Source organism: Strigops habroptila, chromosome 8 (assembly GCF_004027225.2).
Source record: "Strigops habroptila isolate Jane chromosome 8, bStrHab1.2.pri, whole genome shotgun sequence".
Lineage (NCBI taxonomy): Eukaryota > Metazoa > Chordata > Aves > Psittaciformes > Psittacidae > Strigops > Strigops habroptila.
The window spans coordinates 54,965,102-54,982,294 of NC_044284.2; the positions used below are offsets into that span (position 1 = coordinate 54,965,102).

The 17,193-nt window shown below is 38.5% G+C and overlaps 2 protein-coding genes across 7 annotated transcripts in view; both read right to left on the reverse strand.

The window, feature by feature from the left end:
* Nucleotides 1–17,193, reverse strand: part of AGBL4 (ATP/GTP binding protein like 4) — a 956,884-nt gene that overhangs the window by 355,581 nt on the left and 584,110 nt on the right. The gene's annotated exons all lie outside the window — the stretch shown is intronic.
* BEND5 (BEN domain containing 5) overlaps nucleotides 10,859–17,193 on the reverse strand; it is a 31,489-nt gene continuing 25,154 nt past the window's right edge. For all 5 annotated transcript variants that reach the window (XM_030494960.1, XM_030494964.1, XM_030494962.1 and 2 more), the window contains 2 exons: nucleotides 14,809–15,022; nucleotides 10,859–11,057 (listed from right to left, as the gene is read on the reverse strand). In XM_030494960.1, coding sequence (XP_030350820.1) covers nucleotides 10,897–11,057; nucleotides 14,809–15,022 — 375 coding nt within the window. In that variant the 3' untranslated portion in view covers nucleotides 10,859–10,896. The remainder of the gene's footprint in view (nucleotides 11,058–14,808; nucleotides 15,023–17,193) is intronic.

Sequence of the window (17,193 nt, forward strand, 5' to 3'; positions counted from 1 at the left end):
ACATTCTCTACCATCATCTTTAATACAGAACATTCATTTGTATCTTTCTACAGGCAAAATAACTCCAGATGAATTTAAGGACACAAGAAAGAGACAGGCACATAGCTTACAGCATTGGGAGACAGCTAGGGATTAGCAACAGCAGGACTTTCTGTCCTGAGCTCTGGCTCCACTAACCAGTTCCAAGGGATTCACGGTTCTGCAAGGATGTAGGTCATGCCAAAGGGGACACACAAAGTCCTGCAGGAGCCCAGAGGCAATTAAAAGCGGTGATGCAGCTGAGCATCACCACAGGCAGTGAAAAGGGACTTCCCCTGAGACTGCAAATCGCAGGCAAGAACCATCTATTCATCTTCCATGTCTCTGACAAGAAGGGATGACTTGGTTTTAAAGTCTTTAAAATGCAGTGAGTCAGTTCTCAAAAGAGGTCACTGGTTACTGAAATTTTGCTGAAGTATTTAATAAAAAGAAAGCCCCTGAATAACAAATATGAACTCCTTTCATCATACTGTATCTGTTTCTTCCAGTAATTACATTTGGGGTACCTGACAGTGCAAACAGGTAATTCTCATATGCACAGTACAGGCAACACCAGCCAACAAGACATCCTTCTGCTAAAAAAAACTCCACTAAAGTTTATTTCCCAGACGAGAAAAGAGTTTAATTGTTAGCCAGCAACAAAAGATCCTCAACTTTTGCAGAACTGCCTTATTGAACTACAGAACTCTAAGAACTATAACGAACTAAATGTAAGACCTATATTGAACTATTGAACTGTAAGAACTATATTCCTTGTTCAAGTAGAAGAAAGTGCCATGCAGGTTCACTGAGTGTGTTAGAGGAACTTCTCACAAAGTACCAGCTTGGGAGAAACCCAACTATAAGTGCATATACCAAACTCTGTAGCCTGACTGGTGCAGGCTATCCCCCAACTGCAGACTCCCTCATCGTTAATGCCACAAGTTACAATAACTTGACCACCATCAACTTTTATATTAAATACATAACGTGAGTCTTAAACGCTACAGTGCAGTGGTAGAGCATACACCATGGAAGTACTGACGATCCCAAACAAACCTGATACAGAAAGATACCCAAAATCTGTCAGTTGTAAGAAGTGCGCACCCTCACCTGTGGCCCATGGAAGGATGGCAGGGCAGAGTGGCCCTCCTCTTTGACTAGCATTGTTGCCATTCTCCCCCTACCAAAGCTAGCTGAGCTAGCTAGCTAGCTAGTTTATGGATTCCAACAGAGAGGAGACAGCAAAAAAGAGGTTGAAAATATGGCAACATCTTACGAAGCTGAAATATCTCAGGTACAGCTTCTACCTGACCTCCAGAACAGGAGATTGGATCGCTTAGGTAGGCAGGAAGGCCATGAGCAAATTCGGAACCACCCACAACCCTGCGAAACATCACCAAGGTCTTGCCCAGAGTGTTTAATAATACTGCAGCACCAGGATGGGATCATAAGAGAATCCACTGGTTTCTGCACTAGGTATTACAACACGCACTTCAACTGCTCTGATCTTCCCCCTCCCATCATTAAACTTCTAGTTAGTTAAAACCTACACACCACCTCCCAAATCACACGAGAAAGGGCAACCTTTAGTCCCTCCCCAGAGAGGGAAGAAGCCCAGGTTAGGCAGAACATTACAAGTATTTTTTTCTTAAGCTCATCAGATGAGGCTCATAACTTTAACAAGATCACCGATGCTGTCCTGTCCATTCTTTGTAAATGAAACCTGGACAACCCAGCATGTGAGCTTTAAATTGGCAGAGGTATTAATTCCAAATAAATAGGAAACAGAAAAGTATCAATAGGCACTTAAGAGTGAAACATTAATTACTCTTCAAAAGGTGTAGTACACAAATTTCCGGAAGTCTTTACAAATAGAAATAAGCCAGTAACATGATTTTATAACGTTTATAAATGACTAAGTTAATTAACTGGGAATCTTCAGAGACGATGAAGGAAATTTAGAAGAACCTTGTCTGACACTATTCAAAATTCTCAAAAGAAGGTTGGTACTTCTTAAAAAAAAGATTAATTGCAAGTTTTTTTTCCTTTACCTTGATATAATTTCTGTTTACATATTTAAGCTGGTTTTGACCTTCAAAATTCTGGCAAACAACAATTTTCATTAAAACATCTCAGTGGAGGAAGTTGGCAGATCCTTGTCTTGTCCCTGAGGTTAACAGACAATATTAATTATTTAGCAGGGATGGTAAAACAAAGTATGTGTAAGTCCTATGCAAAGCAACTTTAATTTATCAAAGTAGACACAGTGAGGGTTGATGTGCAGCAAGTTCTTCTTCTGTCAGGATTCCTTTACGGGATTTGGTTGGAGGCTCCAGAATGAAATCACAGATTCAAATGATTCCACAAAACATAATGTCTGTCTCTCTCTAAGGATATCCTCCCTTATTCCAAGGATATATAACTGCACAATGATACAATTTCCTCAGCATTCTTTGGCAATTCATGGGTATCACCAACCAAGAAAACTCCCATGACTACCCTGAAGATGGTACAAGATTTAACAATAATAAACCAACTGTGGTTTCCCTTTCTTCTGAATTTTACCACCTCAGTGTCCTCTTTTCTGTGAAACTCTGCTCTCCTGTTGCTCTTTGCAGCCCAGTTGAACACTGTTACCCACCTGCCTGGCTGAGCTATGAATACATGAATAAGGAGTCTGGCAAGCAGGAAGTACATCCTCTGTCTCATTGTTGGCACACATAGAGCACCAAGTCAAAGAGGAAAGCATATTAGAGATAAATACTTATTTCAAGAGTAATATTTTCATGACAGAGCTATACTTAATACAGTAAAAAGGGAATTAAACTGGGACATCAGTTGGTCAAGAATCAATTATCAGAGTTTTTTTGCCAGAGGCAGATTAATTTTGCCCTACAAAATAAAATTACAACTATTTATATGACATTCGAACACAAAGTGACATGTCCTAAAACATGAGATTGTATCACATTAACTAAACCAAATATGGTATTTAAGAGAATACCAAGAACTCCTTTGTAGGAAGTATTTCCATAAAACTAAAATAAATTTGGGTAGATGTAAAGGAAAAATATTACAAAAGTCAATCACAACTTAGAAATCATGTGGTAGTAGAAGACTGAAGACACCCAGTCTACTATTGAGATGTTCATGAGGTGGGGAAATACTGAGGCAAGATATTGAGGTGGGTAAATCAAGCACCAGGAATTAGGAAGTTAATTCAAGGAGAAATAAGGCAGAAGTTTAGCAACAAGGGTACTTACCCACTGTAATAACCTACCAAATGAAAAGATGGATTTAACACTTATTCAAGACTGTATGGTTCTTTAAGCAGCATGCTGCGGTCCAGCCAAGGTTTCTCTTCACAGGAGCAACCAAGTGAAGCTTTGATGTGTTCTGCAGGGGACCACAGCATCTCATCGAATGACCCACCAGCAGATGCACCACAGCCTGCAGCCTTGTTACTCATGTTTAGGCACTCAACAGCTAAGAACATCTTTCTCAAGAACTGTGCTTAGATCACAGAATTCTGAAATAGCTCTTTCTTCCTGAGATCAACAGGTGGCTGTTTTTCATGTAGTAAATGGAAAAAGGGAGTCCCAAAAGGCAATTTAAAGTCATAAATCAGTATAATCTGTCAAAGTGCCTAATGCTTTCCATTGCTCATCTGATGGAAATGACATTCCAAGCCTAGGCACTGCAATTAGGGGGGGAAACTTCCAGGCCACTCAGCCTCTGAAAAAGCAGAGGAACCTGTTTTGAGAAATGAATGTTTTTAAAGAGCTACTGCTGAAAGATCTACTTATTCCACCTTACCACTTTGAGACCTTCAATTAAGAGTAAAATTTTCTTTGCTACAATCTATGCTTTGGCACATCAAGAAATAAAAGAAGAAGAGAAAATGCTGCTATGTGAAGTCCCTGAACTGCAAAGTCTGCCTTACGGTGACAGCAGTACTACCAGATCTCCTAAGGAAACGCTCTAGCTCTGTGTCACTTATCTCCCAGAATAACAAGCAGGTATTTCACTTCAGAACCCTGCTGACAACTTGCAAGCCAGGAATTGTGAGATGCTTCTGTCTCCTTACCTTTAAGGCAAGCACAGAAGACTGCCTCCCACCTGCTGCAGGAACAGAAATGAAAAAGGAAGACCAAGAAAACAGGCAGGGCTGGCTATCATCAGAAAAAGCATCAATTTGTGCATTTATGTGTCATAGATTCATACAGAATAACTGTACAATACATCTGTAAACATGCAGCTGTGTAAGTCCACTAGATAGAGGTCCCTGGCTGCAAGAGAGAGATTGAGAACGCTGATCATTCTCCCTGTTAAACATCAAATTCTTGGCATGTGTGATTGGACTTTTTACTTAATAAAACTTCTCAATGACAGAAACTTTAAATTCAAGTCAAACCACTTGAGATTTTGCTGTTTGGCTACTGACTTCATCTAAATTGCACGTATTAACTCTCTGTGGGAGGGTGAAAAGGCCTGCATGACCCCTCCATAATCTGTTACTAGGTTTCCTGTGCCATTAGATATAGAGTCCTGCTCCACATTTGGCTGCTGCTGAGTGGATCTAAGTTACTTATTAAGTTTAGTAAAGCCACAGAGTGGAAGTTGCATATATTTATCAATGTGGCAACAAACAACCTTTGCTGGTTGGGACTATACCCAAAGAAAGTCAACCCTTTAGGCTGACTACCTTATTCTAACAAGGACGGTGGTTCCTTACACTGTGCTCCAAAGCAGAAGTGATGCTGCATCATCCCCTGCTTAGCCCCAAACTCTACATCCTCGTTGCTGTAAGGATGTACAGTTAATGCAGCAAATTGGTCCTGGAAAGATCAAAATGTCCATGCAAATACAAAGAAACCAGCAAGTGTCAAAGCATTTTAACATACGAAAAAAAGACAATCCAAAAAGTAAAGTCCTATGTCAGAAGTTCTAGTTTTTCATAATCTAAGACTCTTCAAGAAATGGAAACATGGAACATAAAGTTGGAGACAGATGCTTTGCCCCTTCCACCTCCAATCCTGCTCATTTTGAGAATTATTCTCTAACGGTACCTCCATAAATCCTGCAGAGGACTCCAACATGGGAAGGGAAGAAAGACCATGGCACACCTGGCTCACAGACGCAAAATGTCCAAATGGACTACTTTCAAGTATCAGTGGGCTAATATCCCAACTTAAACATGGAGAAAGATGTCTCCCATAAAACTTTTCTTCTGGTAATACAAGAAAAATGGAAAACACATGAAAACACTTTTTTTAACTAAACCACAATTCATTAAGATTAACATAAACATTTGGGAAGACTTTAAAGATATATTTGAGTATGAAAGAAAGAATAAGAAACTCTCCCACGTAAGCTTTTTCATTCATCTGAGTTTCATGTGGATAGGGCTGGTACCAGTGTGATATGGCACTATCAAGACAAATTCTCCCCCTACTGCTGTCCCAGTACACCCTTCACATTCAGTAGGGTGAACACCAAAGGGTGTTCACAGCCAATTTTGATAATCAGCCGTTCCCATGAAACCTACATCTTTCTCCACTCCAACAGCATGAAAGCTCATGCTAACTATAAAGGCTACACAAGCACCAACAAGCACAATTTCTTATTTTGTATCTCACAGGACTTCTAGCAATTGACACACTACAAGAAAAGCCAAGTCACCCCCAGCCTAACCCTCTCTTGGGTGTTCAACAAATTTTCTGTGACTCTGTAATTTCAAATCACCAAAGACTAAAATTGAACATTAAAGTAGGTAGCCTGATACATTAAATATATATACCAATAAAGAGTTTAGTTCTGGTAAGTTTTTACTATCAATAAACAATGAACATAAAGTTGCTATTCTGCTAAATGTAGAGGAAATAATTTCCTTTGCAGGAAGAAGCTGTCTAGTCAGAAGGCAGCACAGAAAAAAAATCCTTTAGGTTCAGCTTCTTCCTTTCCTTCCAGACTTACTTTCATCTCTATTCTGATCCAGCCACTATACAACTTTGTCTGATGTCATAGGTGAGCTATTTTCCTCTTTATGGTAAACAAACGATGTCACAACCACAGGACTGTTGATTTCACTGCAGGACTGAACAATTGGGTTTCTGCTGCACAGAATGGAAGTTATTATTCAAACATAAACAGCAGAAATAATCACAAAAGTAAAGCAAATGAACAGCCAAGTAAATTAATTCCTTTTTGAATCACTGTTCCTGTTTTCCAACTCCAAATGATTCTCCTTTCCTATTTAGGAAGCCTCAGGGGATGAAAAAGTGTCCAAGATGGTGAAATTAAAAATTAGCTACTGAGCATGAAACATGCAATGATTGCACTTCATAACATTTTTATTGCCTCAGTGTTGTATGAATCACTTCACAGTTCCACAGAGTTATGATGAAAAAAAAAAAAAAATGACACCAATAAAGTCTAAGCAATTGATGTTATGACTTCATCAATCCGAGACTAAGGGCATGCATAGAATGGCAAATACTTTGAAGAATAGTGAGAGAACTACCACCTCATTCTGTAGAAGCACAAGTTTCATCTTTCCGTCTTTCTGAAGGGCTGTCACTTCTCACACCGGAAGATGGAATAGTGAAATAATCCTCAATACAGCTCCATGTGACAAAACCTTGCTGTCCCTTTCAGAAATCAGGGTTTCTCAAGAGCTACAAATGCAGCTGATGCCTAGGGAGGCTGTAGATAATACAGAATGTTCTCAATTCCGAATATTCTCACTCCTGTGAGGTTTTGCATCAAGATAGTATTATTTTAGCCATGACCTACACTTAGCTTTATTTTTAAAAAGTCTACAAATTCTGCAAGTATGAAGTTGAATTACCTTTACAATTTCACAAATCCAAAAATGTTCAATTTATTGCTACTTAAAACTTCCAAGAGAAACATTAATCTGTGCTTAAGACAACAAAGCAGCATCGCAGTAGTCTATCAGATACAACATCAAAGGTACGGTGCAAAGAAGTAACCTCCTCCAGGGAGACTGTACCTTCTTTTGACAGTCATGCTCCATAGCTAACTAAATGCAACCTTAAATTCATAGAATCATAGAATAGTAAGGGTTGGAAAGGACCTTACGATCATCTAGTTCCAACCCCTCTGCCATGGGCAGGGACACCTTGCACTAAACCACGTGGTCCAAGGCTCTGTCCAACCTGGCCTTGAACACCGCCAGGGATCCAGGCATCCAACCTCCCTGGGCAACCCATTCCAGTGCTTCACCACCCTCTTGCTTCACCCACCAATTCCTTCTACTTACACTTCAACTGACATGACTAAGTAAGTATTTTAGTTTGGCTGTATTAAAAAATAAATCTCCCATCTCTATAAAGCACCACTAAATCCAAACTTGTTCTACAACAGCAGAACCTAATGATTTTTTTTTCCCTAACAAATACTAGCTTTCTTTTTTAATTGAGCTGCTACATATCTTGACTCAGGTATCAAAATCTTCCCTTTGATTTAATACCTCACTTCCCTTATAAAATCATTAATAGAAAATAAAGCCCTTTTTGTTAACCCTAATCTTATTTCCTTGCAATTGTGCCAAAGGCACTTGTTAATATGTAGCAGGTCATGAATATCACAAATTACAGCTGCAGTGTGTTGCAACAAAGGATCAGATTAGTCATATAACAGTAATACCTTCTTCCTTCTTTGATAAATAGTGAACAGTACTCATTGATCTTTCAGGACAAAAAGTCAGTTCCGATACTTACAAATCCAGGTTTACAGTATGAAGTAACAGCACAGCACAAACCTTAGAATGACGAATGAGGGGTATTATAGGGTGTAATAAAACCTACTTCATTTTATGCCAGAATTCTCTCCTGTTTCACATGAGGTACAGGTATGAAGCTGGAGTAGGAAAAAGTTAGTAGGCACTATTTTCACATAGTTTCCTATGATAGATTCATGGGAGATGTGAACAAAGGAAACTATGTACAGGCAGACACACTTACGGAAGGGTTAATGTACCAACAAGAACAGCACTGGCCATAAATGCAGTATAACACACTGAAATGAGATTCAGTTAATTTATACATCAGTATTTCAATGCAGAGAAGTTTGAATTTTTTCTTGGGTAATGCTGAAACACACCACAAGTGTAGCCCATTTCCTAACTTGAAACAGACACACCGAGAAAGTCTTGTATGGTCTTCATACGGGCTCATGGGGAGGGAAAAGACAAGAGTAATGACCAAATGCAAGTTATTCACACACCCCCATTACCCACTGCAGAGCTCTCCATACATTGCCTTACAATTACAGCGTGGAAAACTGGCTTATTATAAGTTCCAGAAATCCAAAGATTTAGTTCAAGTCATAATGTAACACAGAGGTATATTACCTTTAATACATCTTATTCCTTTACCATAACGAAGCTTTAGGCGATCTCACATTCAACACCAGTTGCCCAGCCAAAGGACACAGTATTGGACCCCAGAACACCACACTGCAAAGCAAAGTGAATCTTTTTGTGCCGTCAAATACTTCTGTTGAAACTCCACTAAAAATTATCTCCTGGGCCTGGCTGACAGAAACCCCAGGAAGAAATAACAAAGATTTCCAAGGTACCTTTCCCAAGGAGAACATTTAAATTCTCCAGCAATATGCAGCATTAACATCTGTTGGGAAAGTCTGTCAAGGAGAAGCCTTAAAAAGGTGATGCTGGTTTTTGGAAACACACAGAATCTCTGATTTTTGGGGCAAGGCTGGAGTCCTAACTCTTAACTAAATTCTAATCTGCTTTTCCCAAGTTCCATAAAACGCTGTCTCAAATAGGCTTATCTTCTAAAAAGTGCAGCATGATCATCTCATTAAAGAATCTGTTACAATGAAAACACATTAGTACTAAAGCCATAAAAGACTGAGGAAATTATGGGCATTTTTCCCTAAACTAGTAGATTGTCCTAGTATCACTTTAAAAAAAATACATTCACAAGTCTGCTTGAAAAGTGGGAACTTGCTGTTTAAGCGATTCTTCAATGTTCTCTCTATTTTGTTCTTTATTTAATAGAAGGATACATGCACTGACATTATAAACACTAATTTGCTATTTAGCATCCCAAATTGGGAAGCATAAACATTTATGCACTTCATTAAACACTACCTAAGAACACTTTGCGATTAACAGGAGACAAGCCAGGCTGTTAAATGCAATTTCAGGGCGCAAATAATCCGCCGTAAAAAGACACTTCTCCTCTTCCCATCCTTTGCTATGAATGCTCCCTGGCTCCATCCTGATGGAACCAGGTCTTATGAAATGAACCTTGGAAATCAATGAGATTCGACACATCTGCACAATCACAAGTGCCAGTTCAAGGGAAGCAATGGGAATGCAGGGACATGAGCAGGGAAAGGAGGGTGTACCTGTTTGGCATAGATTAGATTGCATGTTCAAAAGCATAAAACAAACATTTATGTCCTGAATTAAGACATAATTTAAGCACATGTGGTGTACAGGAAGAGTCAATATGATGTTTTTCTGCATCTCTTCCAAAGCATGCACTGCAGTTCCAGCATGCCTCCTCCTTCCCTCCTTCTTTCACAAACCCCAGCCCTTTAAAGAATCCTTGCATTGCTCCTTTCTATGCACCCAGGACACTGAAATAGGCTTAACATTAGGGTATACCAGTGCTACAGGAAGATGATAAGAAATGGTAAGTCTTTCAAAACTACAGGGAGCAGAATTGAACTGGTAGAAAATAAACAAATGCTGATACTTGGGAACAGGCAGTCTGAAAGGCAGATAACCACATCTGCGTGCATGAAATAAATGGAAGGTTAAATAAGATCACTAATATCAAAATCCCCAAAATTCATCAGTCCAGGCCCTAAGTTATCTCTACAAATCGTATTTGCAGAATCTTTCATGAAACAGGACTTGAGGTTATTTTCTTTCACTTACAGACAGTAAGTTATAATTCAAACAACAGATTATTCCTTATAAATTTGCATCACAATTCTAACTTCAATGTAGAAAATTATTTTTATTTAATTTTGTGCTAAAAGTGTCCATTGTTAAATTATGGACTCAGACAAAATGGTACTAAATTTTCTATTATACATAACTTTGCCACAGTGTGGCAATCCTTAAGCATTTGAAAATACAAATACACTAAAATATAGTGTTTCAAGAAAAGTAATATGGACATACTGAAGAGCTTTGTACCATAACCAGAAACCTGAAAAATGCCTTCATTCCTGAAAAAGAACTGCTGTTATTTTTTAAATTAAATTATGATTTTACAACTTACAGCTTTGGGTTCTTTGTTGTTTGGTTTTTGTTAAACTGTGATGGCAATGGTGATCTATTTAGAAGACAGTAAGTGAAAAAGAAGCGTTCTTTGTGTGGTTTTGACCAAATATATTGTTAGAGATCAAAATGCAGATTTATAAAAACAAACAATTAAAATTTCAGTTCAGAAAAAAACACTTCGTAAAATACAATAACCCCCTTTTCAATAGCAAAGTAGATTTTGTACAGTTCTTCCTTCTTAGCCGATGTTTACTGCAGCCTAGATCCACTGACTCCAGTAAAACAAAATGGATTGGTGTTTGCAGAATTACAACCTATATACAGAAGTGCGGTTAGCATACTGCAGCTCATTGGAAAAACTTTTGAAAATTCACTGTTTCACTGGTAGTAGACTTACAATATATCTCACATTATTGAAAAGCAGGTTACACCATAGAAAGGCTTTTGACAGAAGTGTTCAAAAAATGATTCAGGTTATACGAGAGTAATGTTTGAAGTCAGCTTCTCCCATCTGCAAAAAACGCCACACAAATAAAAAAACCCCAACACTTCAGTAAAACACTAAGACTTTATTAAAAATCCAAAATTTATTGCAAATTGTACTTTGCACTTTCCCTCCTTTCTTCATTTTTACATGACTTATTGATATCCATGATTTTTTCACAGATGTACTTGTTGACTTTGGAGAGTCTCTGTGCAATTTCAGTTTCATCCACAGTTTCTTGTGCTATTCTATCATATAAACATTCTGGGGAGAAAAAAAAGAAAGAAAGGAAAGAGCCATTAGGATATTTTTAGAAAAGAATATAGCCCTGTGTTGGGCTAACTAGACAGCACTGAGTAAGCATTGTGTGTAATTGTTGCAAGACAACAGAAGCTTTCACTGATTCACTGGCTATCTTGTCAAGGTCAAGATTTTTCACCAGGCTTGAATCTTTGGCATGACCAATTTCCAGTTATGCTGTGACTACATTAATAGGCTTTCTATACAGAAACAAGGCTAAATCAAACCTTTTACAGTCAGTCTTGCCTGCCTAACATTTTATTTGTCCACAGCTCCACAGCAAATTTAGAATCCTTTCCCAGGTGAATGGTCTTGCCAGAGCTGTTGTTACCTACAGTTCCCTGTGAGGCAACCCTACCTTCGCACCTTCAGGACACTTAAGTAAATGATAATGGTTAGATAGAGCAGCAGTAACCAGTAGGAGAAGACATTATCTGATTTATGTTATTCTTAAAATCTGTTCAAATTACATTAAAGTCTGTGTCTTTATCAGACACCCCATCCCCAGGCGTATTTTGCTTTTATTAGTAGATTATTCAGGGTGAGAACCATCTTCTTGCATGTTTGCACAATACACTTTTTGAACTTAACTGGAATACAAAAAGCAAGCAATAGTAATAACTGCAAAAGCAATGACAGCAATGAAAGTTGACACAGTTCTGCTTCACAGAGTTGGTAGCTCAGTGCCACAATCCTGCAGAAGTTACTGAAATCAGAGGTGGTGCAACAAACCCAACTCTTTAGTGACAGGCAGGTTTGGGTTTTTTATTTTCTGGTTTTCATAACGAGAACAACATTTTTTGTTGTGTAGGCTTCCCATATTGGTTAAACAAACTCTGTTCTGCTTTGCCTAGTAATCTATTCCAGTAGCCATTTATTGCTTCATATACAGAAAGCCATAGAGATTACCGCTTAATTAACATGGTTTACAACATTTCTAAGTAGGCATATTAAAAAGTTATGAAAATTGAGTACTATGCATGCTTTATAGTTCATTTAGAAACCTCTCAGAAGTTTTATAAAAGGTTATTTTGCATTAATAAGGTTTGTAACAGTGCTCATGCATCATACTTCTTATAATTCCTTTATTACATACCACACAGTAGGGTTTTTTAAGAAGCTAGAGGTATCAGACAAATTAAGAGCTAATGCTGTCGTTCAAAAGTCTATTTTAAAAAAGTTAGTCTGTGTCCACAGAATGATGAGAACATCTAAAACAATGTCAATTTCATGTTGTAAGATGTACTGAATATAACAGAAAATTAATCAACATGCAGCCTGACAGCTGAAACGCTAATCATCGGTAAACTATGATTTGAAATACAACACCTAAGAGGAGGCATATCACTGAGAACCTGAAGAAATCCAGGGTGTTTGCAGGACACAAGCTTGCACTACAGCAATCTTAGGAATACTCCAGGTTGCAGCAGATACACCTAATAAGGTGAACTTCCAGTTAAAGACAGGCTATATTGTTAGTTTAGCCACAATGTCAAGCAAGAAATCACTTGACAAAACTCTTTCATCAGCTGTGATTCTTAAAGTCAGCCTGACCCAGGCAGATCCATGATGATCACAGATTTTTCCTCTTCTATCTCCATCACATGAGGGGCTGCAGAAATAGCAGTTTAGCAGTCACATAAAGATGCTGGCTTCTCTCTGTCCTGCCCGATTCTTTGGCTACATAAACTCTAACTCCCTCACATTTCACCATCTGTCTACTTGCTACTCATTTGTTTTGTTTTGTTTTCTTCTCCACAACAACTTGTTATTTGATCACTTCCAGCTTTCCAGGAAACACTTGCTGGCATGATGGGGCAAGGCCTGCTAACATTGACGCAAATGTAAAGGACACAACAACATGGAAAATCACAGTTATATGCCATTCACTATCAGTGATATAGGAAGTCTGCCTGCTGCCACCTAAAACGTTGGCCATGCAGTAAAACTGGTTCAAGAGGAGACTGTACAGTCCTGAATCTAACAAAAAGGGAGTCAAAGACAAGATGGAAGAAACACTGGAAAGAGGAACATGGGAAACCAGAGTGTGGAACAGTAGAATTCAAATGGTGGTCAAGCTTGGAAGCAAAAGTATGACAGAAAACACAGAAAAATGAGGAAATAGGGAAGAGCTGAATTGCTGCTGAGTGTAAAGGTATGGAAGAGCAGAAAGGGACGGGCCTCATCTGCCTCTCACCATGTACTCCCAAACTCATTGTAGTCAAAGCAAGGGGAGTTAGAAGAAAGCTATCATTTAACTGGCTCAAACAATACAGAGTGGCCATAACTGAAGTAGAAGAAGAAATTCTCACATAAGCAATCTTGCCAGCGGTGCTGAGGAGCAACAGCCTCCAACCAGCAAAACTAGAAAGTTCCCTGCAATGGGCCAGTGAGAAATAACTCCTTCTTACTGTGTGCTTGTAAATGTGCATCTGGGTAACCAATTCTGTTTCCCATTAGGAGCTGACAAGGGTAGTGACAGCTACAGAGTGGATTCCTGACATGGCCAGTACATCATTAGCTTGCTACATGTGTTAGAATCGTACCGAAAGGCCTTGGCCAAAACTGGAAAATCAGCATGAACAGCTTGCACTTCCACATATATTCTTGAAGCAATTAGTAAAAAAAAAAAGCCATGTCTTTTACTCATTTCTTACAAACTCAGAAAGATGTCAGGACAAAGATCAGTTTCCAATTTTTCCCATGCAACACAGACATACACACACACTCAAAAGAGGAATCATGTTTCTTATTTCCAACACATGGTACTTGCAAGGCAGTTTACAACAGCTCTTAAAGAGTTCATAGTTAAGAGTACATAGCAACTAAGAACAAGAAATGCAGAATAATGAAGCTCAATCAAGTAAGGAGATTTCTTTCAGCCCAACTGCAATTTAGTATGGACACAAAACCTAAAAATCCAATTCCAGTATGTATTCCATGGGAATCAACTCTGACTTAAAAAGAAGCCTGAAATACCAAGAGAGACAGAAATGAATGCAAAAACACAAGCACAATGACACAAAGGGACTGAAATTCACTATTCATTTTAAATAAAGGAGAAGGCCTTCTCTCCCTCAAAGTACTACATACGTGGACTCAGGCTTGCGCTTAATGAAAGTGTCATTGCAACATCTCCTGCCAGATAGGTCAGCGATTCACACTTCCTGTTCAAATTCCAATTCAAGTGCAACAATTAATTTTTACTATTTCCAATTTCTCCTCTGAAAAGGGTAAAACTATTTTTTCTTGCCTTTGAAGGTATGCCTATTTTTATAGTCACAGCTATAATGGTTTCTGTGCCTCATGCCAGAGTTGGTTATATTCTGGCTGAAAGAATGTGGTAAGGCTACTCTCAGGCTAGTTAAAAGGAATACACGCATTTAAAAAAAAAATCATTGTTATAAATGAATTCCAGAACAACATGTTGTTCTCCAGGCTCAGAGTCCTGTCCTGCAAGTGATTTAAAGTGATGATCTTCTTGAACCTTACTGAAGTCAATGTACAACTCTTCAGCTGTGAAGGCCTGCACTGTGCACAGCTATTGCAATGTGTTTTACTTTTCCTGTATATCTATGCACTTCACAATGCAATAGCAATTTGAATTACAGTTTGTAATCAGTTAATTTTATATGAGCTGAAAAGAAGCATCTTTCAACTCAGTGATTAATGGTTAAACTCCAAAGCAGGAAGCAAAAGTTTTCAAATAACCTACCTCTGACAATGCTTAATTTGTGAGGTGAGAGAGGTGGCTTGGGAACGGCATCTTTCTTTTTTTTGGTTGCAACTCCTGTGACACTTCTGTTCTTGAGAACATCTGTTCCCCAAATCATAACCGCTAGATTTTTTGTATACTTTGAATCTCCTTGTGTTACTTGCAGCTGGTGCCATTTCTCCTCATCTACCCAAATTCCACTGCCAAGATGGACCTAGAAGGTAGTAATAATAACAACTTATCTATGGTATGTAGCACACAACAGTATCCAAGTGCTGTAGGAACATTAATATTAGGTACTATAATAACAGTAATTAGGGCTGAACAAATCCATTTTGCCTAATTCTGAAACTTCTCCAACTTTGTGGGTTAGGGAGTTCAAGACAACCTCTTATATAATATAGTTCCTTTTTGTATTCAATTCTTCCTACTTTCTACTCCCCCCCCCCCCGCCCCAACACCTATCTCCTGAAGGACTATAGTCAGGAAAAGAGATAGAAGACGGAAACAGTAAACACATCTAGTATTATAAAGGTATGCACAGCACATAAACCAAGCAGTTGCACCAGCCTAATTCAGGAGCAAGATGAAACATTGTCTTTGATATGAAAACTTCCCTTTGGCTGAAACAGACTTTAACCAAAGCATTTTTTGAGGCAGTAGAGAGGGAAATACTTCCTAAGTTGTATCCTGTATCTGCTGGCAAAATTCAGCCTGACTGTTTTAAGTAGCTAGAAGTGGAAAAGGGATTTTGAGAGCCCCAGTTTCAATATAAGCCAAGAGAGGTTGGAAGCTTTGTAAAACTTCCAATTCTGTCATGAAGTTTGCCTGTTGTGTATGATCAATCTACCCAGGTGAATACTGTTTCATGATAAGGCAATGACCCATTGCTGCGACATCATAAACTTTCCATTATCCACACAATGGGGAGTAGAGATATTTCATTAGATTTTCAAGTAGTAAAGCAAGATAATATGGGAAATGCAGTATGAAGCCATTGTAGTCTCTCCAAAAGGAAGCTGCTTGAGTCTAGTTGTGCATATTAGTCTTGCTCAGCACTGACTGTGCTGGGTTGACTCCCACAGAGCTGCACCATCTCTCTACCCCAAGATTCCCATTGCTCCAGACTTACGATGAATGAAGGGTGAGACCCTGAGTATCATCCTTAGGCTGCCACTTACGTTTGTTTGAGCTGATAGTCCTGATAACCAGACCACCACCAAGTAACAGCAAGAAAAAGAAGTCCACCAGTAACTAGCATGGGCCTGACATGAGTGCAACAAGGACACAAATGCTGGCCCTGTGTGAAACAACGGAGAATACCTCGTAACTTTTATGTCCGTGCTTCTAATTCCTGGACTACAGTCCATCACCTGAACTACCCCTGCACACAGAAAGCTTTATTCACATGGTGATGAACTTCAGTAGGTTGGGCCCACACTTGCTCATCATCTCATCCATAACAAGCTAATGCGTGACCTAGCTATTCTAATTACTGATACGAGTTCACTGCCTGGAAAGGAAGAAAATAGAACGTACTTTCAGATAATCTGTAAAAGTGCAATATACAAAAAATATATATCAATTGGACTGTTATATCTAAAATTTAGGTTTTGTAATATCTCATCAAATGGAGGTTCTTTCTGCAACACTAACACTTTAATAAAAACTTACTGCCCCCTCATGATTAAAAACACCCCTAAATCCTGGGAACAAACTTCCCAGAAGACTCTGCTTGCCTTGACTGTTTTGCTCTTAGTTTTTTGTGGTTTTATTCCCTTCATGTGACATTACATAAACTGTGCCTGCTACCCATGCAGATCTGAACATAACACAGAAGTCCCATTAAATGCAATGAAAATCAGACAGAGCTACTGTAAAATTTTATATACTCATAATTTTACTACCTATATTCAACCAAATACCATTTCTCCTTTAAATGGAAACCTGCTTTAATTATTAATGAGGGCTATAACCCCAAGAAATTTTTTAGTACGACAGCATTCTTTAAAAGCAACTAGCTGTTTAAAAACTTAAATAGGAAAATATGAATGGCTTAGCTACCAGCTACTTTATAAAAAACAAATGAGAAGTCTAACTTCCTTAGAGTATAAAGCAAGCTGCCTCTCTAGCAGAATCTTCTAGACTAAAGGGATTCTAATAAGCTTTTCATAAGTCCACATGGTATTTAGATTTTGTAATGGACAGAAATGAAACCAGTAAAAACCACAACACGAACACGCATTTTTCCTTCTTTCTGTCAAGCCTCTTTGCAATTGCACAAAAAAAAAAAAAAAAGAAAAAAAAAAAATCACACTCTCTTGGTGCTCTCTACATATTTTATAACACAACTTCAATGAGAGTGAGCAGTTTGTGCTCAGAAAA